At 35.2% G+C, this 15054-nt stretch overlaps 1 protein-coding gene across 2 annotated transcripts in view; it reads left to right on the forward strand.

The window, feature by feature from the left end:
- C4H1orf21 (chromosome 4 C1orf21 homolog) overlaps nucleotides 1-15054 on the forward strand; it is a 268613-nt gene that overhangs the window by 240939 nt on the left and 12620 nt on the right. For both annotated transcript variants that reach the window (XM_074308574.1, XM_074308575.1), the window contains one exon: nucleotides 6430-6490. In XM_074308574.1, coding sequence (XP_074164675.1) covers nucleotides 6430-6490 — 61 coding nt within the window. The remainder of the gene's footprint in view (nucleotides 1-6429; nucleotides 6491-15054) is intronic.

Consider the following 15054-nt stretch of genomic DNA (forward strand, 5'->3'; position numbering starts at 1 on the left):
AAAAGTTTGGAGTACATCTGTGGCCATTGGGAACTCAGGATCTCTTTTCCACCATTCTGGGTTGGAACCTCTGGGTAAAAGCAGATGAGACAAAGTGATAGAAATCCTAAGGAGGGTGTGGTAATCCTCAGATTTAGTACATGCAGCAGCAGGGACGGTGCTGAAAGGGCAAAGCTTATATCACGTACTATCATGCGTGCCAAGCATGTGGGAGCCCCAGTTGGAAGGGTGCTACTAAATTGAGTTTTGGAATCATAATGGATTACAGAATTTTAAACTTATAGTCTTTACTTTTTAACTTTTGTTTCATAAATTTCAGAGAAATAAAGTTTTGCTTTCTACTTTAAAAAAAAAAAGAGGGGGTAGTAAGTTAGAGTGCTTTGAAGTTTGGAAAATACTTTATGTATATTAGCTCCCTATCTTCCTTTAAATTAAAATCTTCTACCCAAAGCCTACCTTCCTTATCCTTCTTAGAGTTTTGCTTTGTGTATATTTGTTTGCATGTTGACCTCTCTGAGGTCAGGGACTGTCTTTTGCCTCTCTTTATATCTTTAGAGGTTAGCACAATGTCTGGCATATAATAGGAGCTAAATAAATGTTTAATGAATGGATTAATATGATCCTGAAAAATTAGGCTCCTTTATATAGAAACATCCACAAAATAGCTCTGTGGATAGAATGCCTGGACTGAAATCAGGAAAACTTGAGTTCTTTAAAGTTTGCAAAGCACTTTACTTCTACTCTGTAAGGTAGGTGCTATAATTGACCCCATTTTACGATAAGCTAACTGAGGCCCAGAAAGGTGAAGTGATTTGCACATCCAAGATAGAATTCAAATCCAGCTCTTCTAATTCCCATTATTGTGCTTATGGCCACCTAGCTGCCTCATGTTCATTAAGCTTGGTAGGGCCAGAGCTAAGGCACGGGGCTTCCAACTATTAAGTTCAGAGCTTTCTCTCCAAACTATGCTATTTCCAAATCATACAGACATAGCAATATATAGAGGAAGGGAAAGCAGTATCTCATCTGCTTTGGGAATTGGATTCAAATGGTACCACCATTTTAAGGTCCCATTGTCATCTTAGTAAAAAAGGGGTTGACCACAGGGACCTTGCACAAATGGTGGTTTGTTTCCTCCCTTTCTACCTCAAAGGAATGGAATATCTGGCCCTACAGCTAGGTCTTTGTTGGCTTCCTATGTGCTAGGAGTATCTGTATTATGTGTCCCTGGGCTGGCTGGCAGGTTTGTTCACTTTGTTTTACTTAAAGGATCAATTTGGAAAAAGTGGCAGTTAGGGAGTCTGTGGTTCATTTCAGGAAAGATCAAACAGCTTTTGCTGTAAATAAATCTTGAGCCTGCCCAGTCATTAGCTTTGGTGTCAAACAAGTCAAAGACACAATGAGACTTTTGGAAACTTCGGGGTTGAATGCAAAGGCAGTAGTCATGAATCAGAAGCAGATTTCACTAAGGCTTCTTCCTATTCTCTGCTCTCAAGCCCAGCCTTAGGTACAGAATACACATAGTAAATACAAGTGTTGTTGCTTATTGTAGTAGTGATAACAGTGCCAACAGAAGCAAATTACAATCATAAAATCCTAACCTGGAAGATCTCCTGCTTCAGCCCACCTCATTTTACAGATCCTGTAATTTAGCAGATTATCCAGGAGAATGTAAGCTTCATGAAGGGAGGGACTATTTAATTCTGACTAGTGTAGTACCTTCTTGTACATAATAGGCACTTAATAAATACTGGGGATTTCACATTGGAAGAGATCCTGAGGCTTAGGAAGTGTCCCATAGCTAGTTAGAGACAAAGAAATATTTGGTGGCTAATTCAACAATTTGTCTTCTTTATGTGTTATCTCCATGTGGTTTATTGAACAGTTGTATTGGGTGAATAACTAGTCAAAGTAAGTCAGTGAAAAAAAGAATTATTGGGCTGCTTCTTTGTGCCGGGCACTATAATAACCAGTAAATCTCCTTAATGAACATGGATTCCTTAAAAAATAGTTTGGGGGACAAGACTGCTGTGAGGGAGGGGAGAAGGGCAGGGTCCTTTTTGTTTTAAGGGATGTGGATATGTATATGTGTGTGCGTGTTGTATGTGCATATGAATATACACTGGATCCTTGTCCATGCCAGAGCTAATATTAGATAGATATAGATATATTGTTCCTACATATAGCATATGATCGTAAGTGTATACTATACATATGAGTATATATTATATGTGTATTCTTATGTGAATATTATAAACATATAATTGCCATTTATTCCAAGCTGATAATGACACAGATCAGTCGCCTGGTTATTTCAATTTGATATTGGAATGAAATAAGATATTTGTAAGTCATTCAATAGTTAGCAAAATGAGATTTGTTTAGCCGAAGGAGGAGGCTGTTTATAAAGTGTGGTCATTGAGGACAATTTGAGATGATTCACCTGAACAGAGCTCCTAAGCCTGGGCTGCCCGTCTTGATCAGCAGCCAAGCATTTTGACAATACCTGAAGCTCTTCAGTGGCTATTAATGCTCAGACAGGAAATTATGTCAATAAGCTTAGCCCTTAATCCCTTGAGCCAATCAAGAAAGGTCTCTGTACTTGTTTAAGGGAAAACTAGACTAAACTGCATGAAGGCAGGGCTTAAAATATTGCTCCTGTAGCAATATGGAACTATGTCCAAAGGGCTATCAAACTGAGCATACCCTTTGATCCAGCAGCATTACTACTGGGCTTATATCCCAAAGAGATTTTAAAGAAGGGAAAGGGACCTGCATGTGCAAGAATGTTTGTGGCAGCCCTCTTTGTAGTGGCCAGAAACTGGAAACTGAGTGGATGTCCCGTCAGCTGGGGAATGTCTGGGTAAATTGAATGTTATGGAATATTATTGTTATATAAGAAATGACCAGGAGGATGATTTCAGAGAGGCCTGGTGAGACTTACATGAACTAAGTGCTAAGTGAAGTGAATAGAACCAAGAACATTGTACACATAGCAACAGCAAGATTATATGATAATCAATTCTGATGGGACATGACTCCTTTCAACAATGAGGTGACTCAGGTCAGTTTCAATGGTCTTGTGATGTAGAGAGCCCTCTGCACCCAGAGAAAGGACTCTGGTAACTGAGTATGGACCATGACATAATATTTTAACTTTTTTATTGTTGTTTGTTTACATTTTGTTTTTTCTCATTGTTTTCTTTTTTGATCTGATTTTTCTTGTGCAGCATGATAATTCTGCAAATATATAAAGACTAGTACGTGTTTAACATATATTGGATTACTTGACATCTAGGGGAGGAAGTCGAGGGAAAGGAGCAAGAAAAAAATTGGAACACAAGGTTTTGCAGGGGTGAATGTTAAAAACTATCTATGCATACGTTTTGAAAATAAACTTTTTTTTAAAAAGATATTGCTCCTACCATAGCATGCTTGATGAAGAAATAAGCCCATTAAAGTTAGAAATCACCAAAATAGGTATTTGAGTATCTCTATGTTAAAGCACATGAACTTTACTCAAAATATAGCCTCTTATTCAGAGCATATTTATTCTCATTTCATATATAGTTCTGATAGCTTTGTTTTTTGGTTTCTAAGGCTGTGGAATATTAGAATTAGAGAGAGATAGACTCTTGTGGGTAGACAAAGTAGTAAGAAACAAATACCTGACATTTCAAAGGAAGTGACAAAAGATGACAGGAAGGAAAGTGACAAAAGAATTCCAAAAAGCAGATGGGAAATAGCATTATATGCCTCAAGAATGTAAAGATGATATTCCTGAGTCATCAAGAAAAAATAAGGAAACCTGCCCATCAGGGAAAAGTTAAATTCTGTTCACAAAGACAGAAAAGTATATTATTTTAGAAAATATTTTAGGAAGATTTCCATCCCAAATAGCCAAACTGGGACAAAAATTAATGAGTTAATTAAAAGAGTAAACACAGAGTCAGCAAATATTTTCTAGGGGCTTCCTATTCCCTCCAAGAGCAAATACAAAATGTAAGATTTGATATTCAGAGTCTTTCCTAACCTAGCACCCTTCTACTCACCTTGCCTCTTCCTCTATGATCTAGGAACACTGGCCTGGCTTCCTGCCATTTCCTCAAATAATACACTCAGGCCTTTTCTCTGCCTGTCTCCCATACCTGGAATGCTCTTCCTTCTCAGCTGCTCTCTGGCTTCCTATGAGAAGCCTTCCCTAGACCCTCTTAATTTTGTTATCTTCCCTCTTTTATTTCTTCTTATAGAATTTACTTTGTATATATTTGTTGAATGTTGTTTCCCTATTAGACGGTAAGCTCTTTGAAAATCAGGACTGTCCTTTGCCTCTTTTTGTATCCTCAGCATAAAACTTACAGTATCTGGCATATAGTGAATGCTTAATAAAACAATGATTGATTGATTAGTACCCACTAGGTACTCAGACCAATGCTTCTTAAACTTTTTCCGCTCAAGACACCATTTTACCCAAGAAGTTTTTATGTGGATATATAGGTATTTAAAATAGATATACAAATCAAGCATTTACTGGTATTAAATCATAATTTATGAGCCCCATATTCAATTATGATTCCATAGGGTCATAGACCACAATTTAAGAAGCAGGGTTCTAAATAGCTATCCAGGAAGACTCATTCTCTCCTCTCCTTTTGGTTCTTGGATATCCCCATATGAAAAATTGGGGATACATATATATATAGATATATATTTATATATGTTTATATATGAATATATATGTATATGTGTATATATATATGTGTGTGTATGTATATGTATATATATATATACACTTTGTAATTGTTTTGTACATTTTTAGACTTTATTATTATTATTATTTATGTAGTGCTTACTATATTCAAAACACTGTACAATTATTAGCTCACGACCCTCACCACCCCCTTGGGAAATAGGTGTACTATTATTCTCATTGCATAGATAAGGAAACTGAGGCTTACCCAAGTGTCTCACGACTGTAAGTGACTGAGACTTATTCAGATCTTCCCGACTCCAGACCTGGTGCATTAATAAGTTATAAGTATTTGCTATCCAAGGAGATTGTCTTTACTTTCCCCACAGGTAGCATGAGTTATATTTCTGTTCTCACTATCTTCTCAACCTCTGTCTATACACTTAGCTGAGTATCGTGCTGCTCTCAGCTTTTCTACAATATACTCTTCAATGTCATTATCAGATTTATTTTCCTTTTGCTATAGACATACACACATTGGATCATATTATTCTACTTAGGGCTTCTCTAAGCATTTTTTAGGACCACATATGTTTATTTGAAGACAGAAATTAACTCTCGCTTCCCTATAATATTAATGCAAATAACTTCTGTAGATTAAAGGGGAATCCTATCTCCTAGTTTGCAGGCAATGATAGAATCATATAGAGTATCTTTGAATTTTTATTTTCATGTTGGTGAAATTCATGCTTAGTGGAATTTCTAAGAGTCTTTCCCTCATACTCCATTTTCAGATAATTGATAAATCTCATCAATTCTCAAAATTTCTTAATCTTCTCCCCCCTCTCTTTTTTACTCACAAAGCCACTTTCCTAGCTTAAAACCTCATTACCTCTCACTTGGATCATCAAAATGTACTCTTAATTTGTCTGTTCAAATGATACCTCCTCCGTGAGATTTCCTTCCCTTACCCCAAGTTGGTAATAACCCTCCTTTGAGATCATATTTGTAATTCGTATTTGAGGAGCTCTTACATGACACAAAAGATCCACATATATTTTGGAAAAATCCTTGTATCTTAGGTTCAAAAAACAAAATGTAAAAACTTCACTATCAAGTAATTTAATGTTTTTAATGAAGTTATGTAGCTTGACATGATACATGTATATAAAGTAAATAATGACTATCCATCAACAAGCATTAAAAATCTACTATGTACCAGGCACTTTGATAGGTAACTGGGGATAAAAATGCAGACTGAACCAGTCTTTACCCATAGTGTATAGTCTACTGGGGAAAACAAAACCTATAAAAGCATATACAAGTATAAACTTAATGAATACTCAAACATACCAAATACAATGAAATACAAATACAAGGTTGAGAAGGAGGCAGTAGCACAGGATTCAAGCAGAAGATGGGGACTGAGTGATCTTAAGAGACTCTATTTAGCAGAAGTAAATAAGAAGTCAGTTCCAAGCAAAAGAGATGACCAGTACAGAAAGTCACAGGGGTGGGACATGGAGTATCATGTTTGATAAACAGAGAAAAGACAAGTTTAGTATCTCATCATCAAATTCCCTTTCAAGCTTATAGTTCACAAAGTTCAAAATAGAGAAGGAAAAAAAAGGCTACTCTGAATAATGATCCCTGAGTTTGAGTTGAATCAGAAGTTAATTTGAGGTTACTAATTTGGGAAACCTTTTGTTAATATGGACTTAATCACTTTTGTGTTTCAGCATGCACATCTCTGAAAGCCAACAAGAATTCTTCAGAATGCTGGATGAAAAAATTGAAAAGGTATGAAGTTAAATAAATATTTCATGCACTCTGAAAGGGAATATACTAGGGGCTCTATTTTGTGCATGTGTGTGTATGTGTGAATTAAGGTCACATTAATATTCAGTGACTTTCTTTTTTCCATAAATTACTACAGAAGCTAGTTGTTATATTGATATTTTTGTAAGGACATAAGAGCTGTGGGTTAAGGCAAAAAATCGAATGTGGCTATGAACTAATTTATGAATTGTACAATCTATAATAATGGTCCCCTTCTCTGAGTACCCTCTGGTTTTTTCAAAATCTCTGGTTCAGTGGAAGCAGTTTTACCTTCAAGCCTTGATCATCTGTTTATAGAACCATGGATTCAGGGCTTTCTACTTGTGGTGAATTAATAAGTAAAAGGGAACAAAAACCAACTAGCCTTTGTCCTATAATCAGAGCTCACTTTAATAATCTGTTGATCATAAGTGACCATGGAACATGGTACTGGCCTACTTGGTTCCTGCTATATCTACACTTGTGATCATTGTTATTACTAAAAAGCTTTTGAAAAATATAATTTGTCAATGCCTTTTTTCTTTATATCACAGCCATTTCTGGGAGGAAACCTTGTTTCCACCCTATCTAGATTGAACCAACCATGCAAAGAAAAACAGTTAAACAAAGCCATCCAGTACAATTACCATATCTGGCAACATAGCCAACTTTCTGCCCTAGCAAACAGTTTTCTGTTCTGTGGGGCAAATATTGGTTTTCCAGTTACTCAGAGTTGGTTTCCTTTCAGGTGCCTTTTTATTTACATTGAAGTTGTTTTATATGTTGTTCTCTTATAGCTACTTATTTTTCTTAAATTTCTTACTTATTTTTTCAGCCTCCATTCACACAATTCTCATGTCTCTCTGAATTTCTCATAAACATCATTTCTCAATGCACAGTACCATTCTATTAGTCTTCTTCCACCATTCCCCAATCAATGGGCATCTTCCTTGTTTCCTGTTCTTTAAATTGCTGCTTTGAATGTGTTCATGTATATTGGATTTATAGACTTTTTAACCACTCTTATTGACCTTGAGGGCTCTGAATTTTGCCAGCATTTCACCAGACGTTTTCTAGATTTAATCTTTTGCCTGCTTAGACTGCTCTAGTACTTACCAGATTCCTAGTCCTGATTTTTTCCTATTCTTATCCCATTCCCAGTACTAATTTTAGTCACTTCTGGATATGTGGATCTTTAATATGACATATAAAAATTATTGCTATTATTATTTTTAACATTTTAAATATATATCAGGCTCTGTGCTAAGGACTAGGGATACCAAAAAAGAAAAAAAAACAGCAAAAGAATAGTCCATGTACTCAAGGAGCTCATAACAGATACCCTAATCCTATTATCATTAATAATAACAATAGTAATAGCATTTTAATCCTGTTAGCATAACACCTAATTGCAGCAATGACTGGCCAACTTTAGGAATGTGGTTATCTGTCTAGAAAATGGAGCTTACCTAATAGACTCTGCTGAAACGAGAACAAACAAATCTTGTAAGCACTTTGTTCTAACCATCTAAACAAAGTAGAATATAAAGTCCATTAAGGACAGGCATTGTAGTAAATTGAAGTTTGGTCTCTGAACTTCAAGATAAGCAAGTAGATATATTTTAGAAACAATTAATCAATTGAGGACACTATGATTTATAGAACTTATTCCCTTAAGGAATAAGGGGAAGATCTGTCCTTTAAATTCAAAATGTGGGGCAGCTAGATGGCACAGTGGATAGAGCACCAGCCCTGAAGTCAGGAGGACCTGAGCTTAAATCTGGTCTCAGACACTTAATACATCCTAGCCGTGTGATCCTGGGCAAGTCACTTAACCCCAATTGCCTTGGCCAAAAAAAAAAAAAAATTTATGGATGAGAGATCTTTGTTCTAATTTGAGAAATTATCTCAGTTTTAATTTTGATTTCTATTATTCTCATAAGTTTCTAAGTTGTGATCCATAATTTCACAAAAGGTTTTATAAAGAAGTCTTGGATTTCAGTTATTCATGAGCAGTGCTTCCCACAATGAAATGAGAGAGCAGTTGTCTCTTCTCTTTAATTCATCATTTTATAAACTACCAATATGTGACCAATGAACAGTTCTACAAATTATCATTCTAATTATAGCAATGTGAAGAATAGAGGAGGGTCATAGATAAAACTGAGTATATCTGACCTATTCCTTATAAGTATGTAAATACTTTTCTCTGAATATCTTAGTGTTTGATTATAGTGAAATTTTGTGTTGCCCCTAATGGATTAAGCATGGCTTTTCTCAGTAGAGAGGTGTAATTTTTATAAATCTACAAACCAGTTGCCAATTTTCCTAGAACAGAAAGGCTTATCATTTCCACCTACACTAATAACCTTTTGTAAGTAAAGAACAAGAAAAGGAGAAAGTACTCTGTTCCTCTTAACAAAGTCTTCCTTTTTTTTCTGTTTTGTTTTTGTTTTTGTTTTTTGGGGTTTTTTTGCCTGGCTTCCTGGTAATAAATAGATTTGTTTGGTAAGCAGGACTGTTGTATAAAAATTTAAACCAAAAATAAAGTTTTAAAAAGTTTACAGAATAGTCATTGAAGACTCATTTTTAGAAAGTAATTTCCAAACTATAATCCTACTTTGTTCTCTTAAGTCTGATATTGCTCCAGTCTGATATAGGATCTTTTTCTTATATAGACAGGAAAATAGGAATGCTAAGAGAAAAAGCAGAATTTGTGAACTGACAAATCTTGAATAGAAACTTTCTCTAGACTGCAAGTAATTATAGATTGCATAAAAGTATGGCTTGGCAAAAGTATGGCTTCAGTCTCACTAGTTCCTGGATTTTTGACTAAAAGAATTGTGACATAATGTTACTCTATTAGTGCACATTCAAGGGATAGCCTCTCCTTTCTTCTTTTTTTTCTAATCTCAAGTGTGGATATTAGTAACCATTTTTACACATTTACTCCTATTTTATCATCATTTCTGAGAAGAAAATGTCTTTGAAATATTAGACTACTTCTTTTCCCTTCAACACTATTGCAGTGACTAAAAGCAAAGAATTTCTATAGAAAACATCTCTTATCTTAATTGTTAGACCTTGAAACATCATATCACTCCAGAACTTTGAAATGTGTCTGCATATTTCTATAAATGGCCTCCCTAGGCTTCTTCCATTCCCAAATGAAAGGTATTCCAAAAGTCTTGGTGTAGTTTTAAACTTTATTTTTATGTTCTCTGAGTTTATTCTTTGTATTTTGAAGAGCTGAATTCAAATGTATTTCTATACTAAAAAACTTAGACTTTAACAGGAAAAAAAGATAACACTATTAGAGATATGAACAAAATTTAAAGATTGAGGAATGTATAAATATGTGTACATTTATATAATAAAGCATATATACATATATACAAATATGAACGAATATCTACCACAGTATGCTAAATTATGAAAAAGTGAGCTTTGGGTTTTAAAATTTTATTTGCCCCACAATTTGTCACATAACTCAATTTCTTCCCCTCAGATCAATATGAAATTAGATTAAATGAACCTTGGGAGATTTAAACCAACCATTCCTTGGATTCATACTCTTTATTTGACTATTTATTGTTTTCAGGATACAGCTTGAAACTTGACCATTCATCCCTCCTTTCTGGATATTTCTGGTTTGCTCTACTCAAAACACTTATTTTTAGCCAGAAATTCATGTAGTGAAGATTTTTAGTAGAATCTTGTTAATTAGTCTTGTTAATTCTAATTCATAAGTAGTGATGGCTCTGAGCCATAGCATATCTTTAGAATATTTAGAGAAGAATGATATGCTAGGCAAATGAACAGTTTTGAAATGATTTTTTATTCCATTCACCAAATACTTATTAAACATCTACTAAGTACAGAGCATTCTGTTTAGGTACTTGGGGAAAACAGTTAGATAAGACATAATCCATGCACTGAGGAAACTTAGGGTCTACTAGGAAATGATGTCCAGGGAATTAAGGTCTTACCAACATGAGTAAGGGAATCTTTCTTACAGTTAGTAGCATCTGAGTTGGAATTTAAAGGGACTAAATGGGTGAAGCTGAAGAGAGATAACACTTTTTTAAAGAAATGGAACAGCATAAGCAAAAAGTACAGAGGCAGGAAAATTTGAGGTACCTTCAAAGGAAACTTTTGGTTCAATTGGAGGGCCATATGCCATGTGTATCAGGAAGTAATATGAAATAAGGCTCAAGAGGTAGCATGGTGTCACAGTATAGTGGACACTAATGCCAGGCAAAGGAGTTTGAATTTTACTCCTTGGACAACAGTGACTACAATTTTTCCAGCACAGGAATGACATGACTACATCTATGCATGAAAAACTGACATGTGCAAATAATTGATTACCAACTTAAAAAGAAAATTAAAAACTTCTAAAATCATTTTGCTGCCTTGTGCAATAATGTTCCAGGCTAGAGACCATGCTTTATACTTCTATTGTGGACATGACTAAAGAGGAAATTCCCAGGACTTCATTTCCTATGGTGCTTACAAAGCAGACATTATTACTCATTAGAAGAAATTCCAGAAGACTGTATGTCTGGCCACTGAACAGATGTATTATTTGGACAATGATTGAGAAGAAAAAAATAGCATATTTATAACACTTTATGGTTTACATAATTTGTTACAAATACCTTATTTGAGCCTTATAATAACCTTTGGAAGTAACTGCTATTATTGTTCCCATTTTTCAGATGAGGAAACTGAAGCAAGGGTTAAGTCACACAAATAATAACTTTCTGAGGCCATATTTGATCTTAGATCTTCCTGACTCCGGGTTGAATACTCTATCCACTAAGCCACCTAGCTCCTCTAGAAAAGAAGGGAAGAAATCTCATGAAATGAAAATAGAATTTTTTAAAAAAAGTTATAAGAGCAAGAAGAAATGGAAAGGCAAACTGTGATTTGTGGTCAGAATGTGAAGACAGAAAAGGAAGTTTATGTTGTGATATCTTTACCTTTTCCCTGGTCCACAGATATTTTTGGTTGATACCTGCTGAATCCAGAACCAAGCACAGAAATTTCTGCAGGCTGCAGCATATCCTGAAAAATGTACATGTAGCTCCAAAAGGCAGATGACTCGTCTTACCTTATATCAGTAGATAGGGAGTTCTGGAACTGCTATATATATCTTGGTATTTGGGGCATTAATGAGTATTGATAGAGTATTCTATTCCACCCTCCCCCCCGCTGCTGCCCATTTGTATATGGATAAGGAGGTTATTTTATTACTTGATATTCTCCTTTGTTATGTACAATATTTTGTGTTTTAATTATATATATATATATATATATATATTAATTAAATATTTTTGCTACTGAATTTGTAAATATAATGTGCTAATATCAATGGAATCTCAGACTATAAATTACAAAATTGCATACAACAAATCATAGGAAAGTACCAAAAGGGGTCAGAGTCAGAATTCTCAGAAGTTTTAGGATTACAGTATTTTTGTGACCCTCCCACAGTTCCAGGCACACAGTAAAAACACAACAAATACCTTTTATTGATCTTTTCTTTGCCTTACAGCAAATCTTACAACATCTCTTTTTTAAAATACTACATGTACTCAGAAGGCATAAAACACATTTCTTTATAAAATGTTACATAATTAAAATATTTAACTGAATTGGATTAGCCTCTTCCTAACACTGCTTCTACCCTAGTCTTACAGGGAAAAAAGAGCTATGTTACTATTTGCTTGAGTCATATCACTTACTAGCTCTTGCAGAATTTAGCTGAGACATCAAACTTTAGTTTAGATATTTAACTGGTTAGTGATAAAAGAATTTCTGGCTTGACTGTATTATCTCTATTCATTTAAAAAGATCTTTTGCAATAACTAGCTCCTGGGTTAATAGTTTTGGTTAGTTTGCAGATTCCACTTTATCCCTAGTGTTTACTGACTAGTTTATAATTTTACCTGATGCAAGTCTTCCCTTTCTGCCTTGTCTTCTATCTGGTCTTTGATGTGTAAATCTTTACCTTCCCCTGCTGCCCTCTGTGAGATTCCATTGTATCTGTCATGTCATTATAATTAAGCTCTATATAAGGCTTTATTTCAGCAAACTTCAGTTTTAAGTTTCAGTATCATGAAGCTAGGTGTCCACATTGACTTTTATGTACTTATGCAGAGACTGGTCTATGCTCGAGCACGTGACAAATCAGTTATTGAAATGTTTCTGCATGTTGTATGATTGGCAACAGTATTTATCAAAGAGTCCTTGGGCAATTTTTTATGTCACTCTCAATCAGTTAGATTTTTACTGTATTGAATCTAAGTTTCTCACTCCCTTGAGAAAGTAGACCAAACATATGTGACTTAGTCAGCAGGCAGACCTTGTCATTCAGGTTTAACAGATAATTAAGATAATATTTGATAAATGCTATGAAATAGGGATAATTGATCCTGGGAAAACACTTTAGTCTTTTGCTCTTTCCCTATGATCAGTGAGTACTCTAAAATCAGTGGGAAAACCAGTATTTCTGTGATCTATTACTCTACTGGGGTCTCACTGACTTTGATGTCCCTGATCATTTGTTGCTTTATATAGCTAGGTAGCATAATAGAGCAGGAGACCTAGAATTAGGGAAGACCTGAGTTCAAATCTAGCCTCAGATATTTACTAGCTTTACTCTGCCTCAGTTTCCTTATTTGTAAATGAACTGAAGAATGAAATGACAAATTCTTCCAGGGTCTTTGCCAAAAAAACCTCAAAAGGAATCATGAAGAGTCAGATATGACAAAAGACAAAAAATATTTATAGTAATTATGAGAGTTGTCTCATTTTATAACTTTAAAGGAATCTCCTTAAAAGTTTACAAAGAATATACAGTTCCAGGAACTAGTTCTCAATAGAAAACTCAAGTTAGTTACCCTTTGGCAATACTTGTTTGATATAGAGGGCTTAGAGCAAAGATACCTACATTCCAATATTCCCTCTACTATTTACCAGCTAGATCACCTAAGGCAAGAAATTTTTCTGATTCACTGGCTTTGATGACCCTGAACTAAACATTTCTCCTGCCTAGTTACCTGCCAGACCCCACTTGGAGACACTTCATTCTTTCCCTAATACTAATCCTGGTGCCAATTCTGGTACTGGTTCTGGTATTAGTCTTAATCCCTTTTGTCCAGCCTGGACTTCAAGGTATTTCACCCTTATTTTAGGGACATCTGCTATTTTTTTTAAATTAGAAAAACTGAATTAAAATCCTGCTTTTCTGCTACATATTAACTGACAAATTTTTAACCTCACTGGACCTGTTTCCTTGTCTGTAAAATGAAAGCATTAGAGTAGACTAATTAGACTGAGTTCCTTTCCAGCTCCAAATCTGTGATCCTGTGATCCTGTAACTCAGGAGTTACAATGTGGCAAATGGATGTAGGCTCATTTGGAGAAATCCTTAATTCCTCAATCATTGAAGCTATCTCTGAATGGGCAGGGCTGTCCTGGGAGGTAGCAAGTTTTCCCTTATACTAAAGCTTTTCAAATTTAGGTTAGGTGATCATTTATTGGTGAGGTTCTTTAAGGTATTCCTGCTAGACATTGGATAATCTCCAAAGGCTCTTTCTATGCTTGAAATTATATAATCTGTCTTAAAGTGTGACCCCAAGAAGGCTAAGAATTTAGGAGCATTTTCTAGATGATCGTTTATACAGGTCGCACCAAAGTTTTAGAGTTTGTTTTTTCCACTGTAATTTTAAGTATCCTTAAACTCTACTTCTACTTCACACCAATGGAGGAGAGAGGGGGAGAGAAAAATATCCACTGTAGCTAGACTTAACCAAACTAGCACATCAGGGCACTTCTTCTCCCTTTTTATGCTAGATGAGAGCATCCAAGGAATCTAAATTTTTTTTTTGTTTCACAAATTGGTCTATAATTACAAAGAAATAGAAACCACCTAATGACATTCTCTGTCCTGGTTAGAATTCAATGTAGATGAGCCCAAGTATATGTCAGGGTTTAGTACACAGTTATGGAATGAGCGGGTTACTGTCACCTTGACTTGGAAATAATCTCTCTGGCATAAAAACCGCAATATCAAGGTTATGGATCTCATGGCCCTTGGGCTGCTAAACTGTACTCCATGCCCAAATGCTTCCAACGTAAATGGTACATGGTACATGGTAAATGGCAAATGCAAGCCATGGGTTCAGTACATGCAGATGCTTCAGCATAAATTTATTCCTTCCTTACTGGGGGGAAAAAAAACTCAAGCATGTACTTTGTTTAGTAAAAGGCCTTTTGCCCATACCCCACCCCCCAAATAGCTTCTCTCATACAACTGTGTGGTTTAGCAACTAGGTATACAGCATAAAGAATGTTGGACTTGAAGTCAGCAAGACCTGACTTCAAATCCTGCCTTGGATATTTACTAGCTCTGTGACCCTGGACACATCAATTAACCCCTCTCAGCTGGTTTTCTCACTTAAGAGTATGTACCTTTCATTCTCAAAATTCTCTGAGTGTCTCAATATAATTATATATATACATATATATATATATTT

The sequence above is a fragment of the Sminthopsis crassicaudata genome, chromosome 4 (genome assembly GCF_048593235.1).
Source record: "Sminthopsis crassicaudata isolate SCR6 chromosome 4, ASM4859323v1, whole genome shotgun sequence".
Classification (NCBI taxonomy): Eukaryota; Metazoa; Chordata; class Mammalia; order Dasyuromorphia; family Dasyuridae; genus Sminthopsis; species Sminthopsis crassicaudata.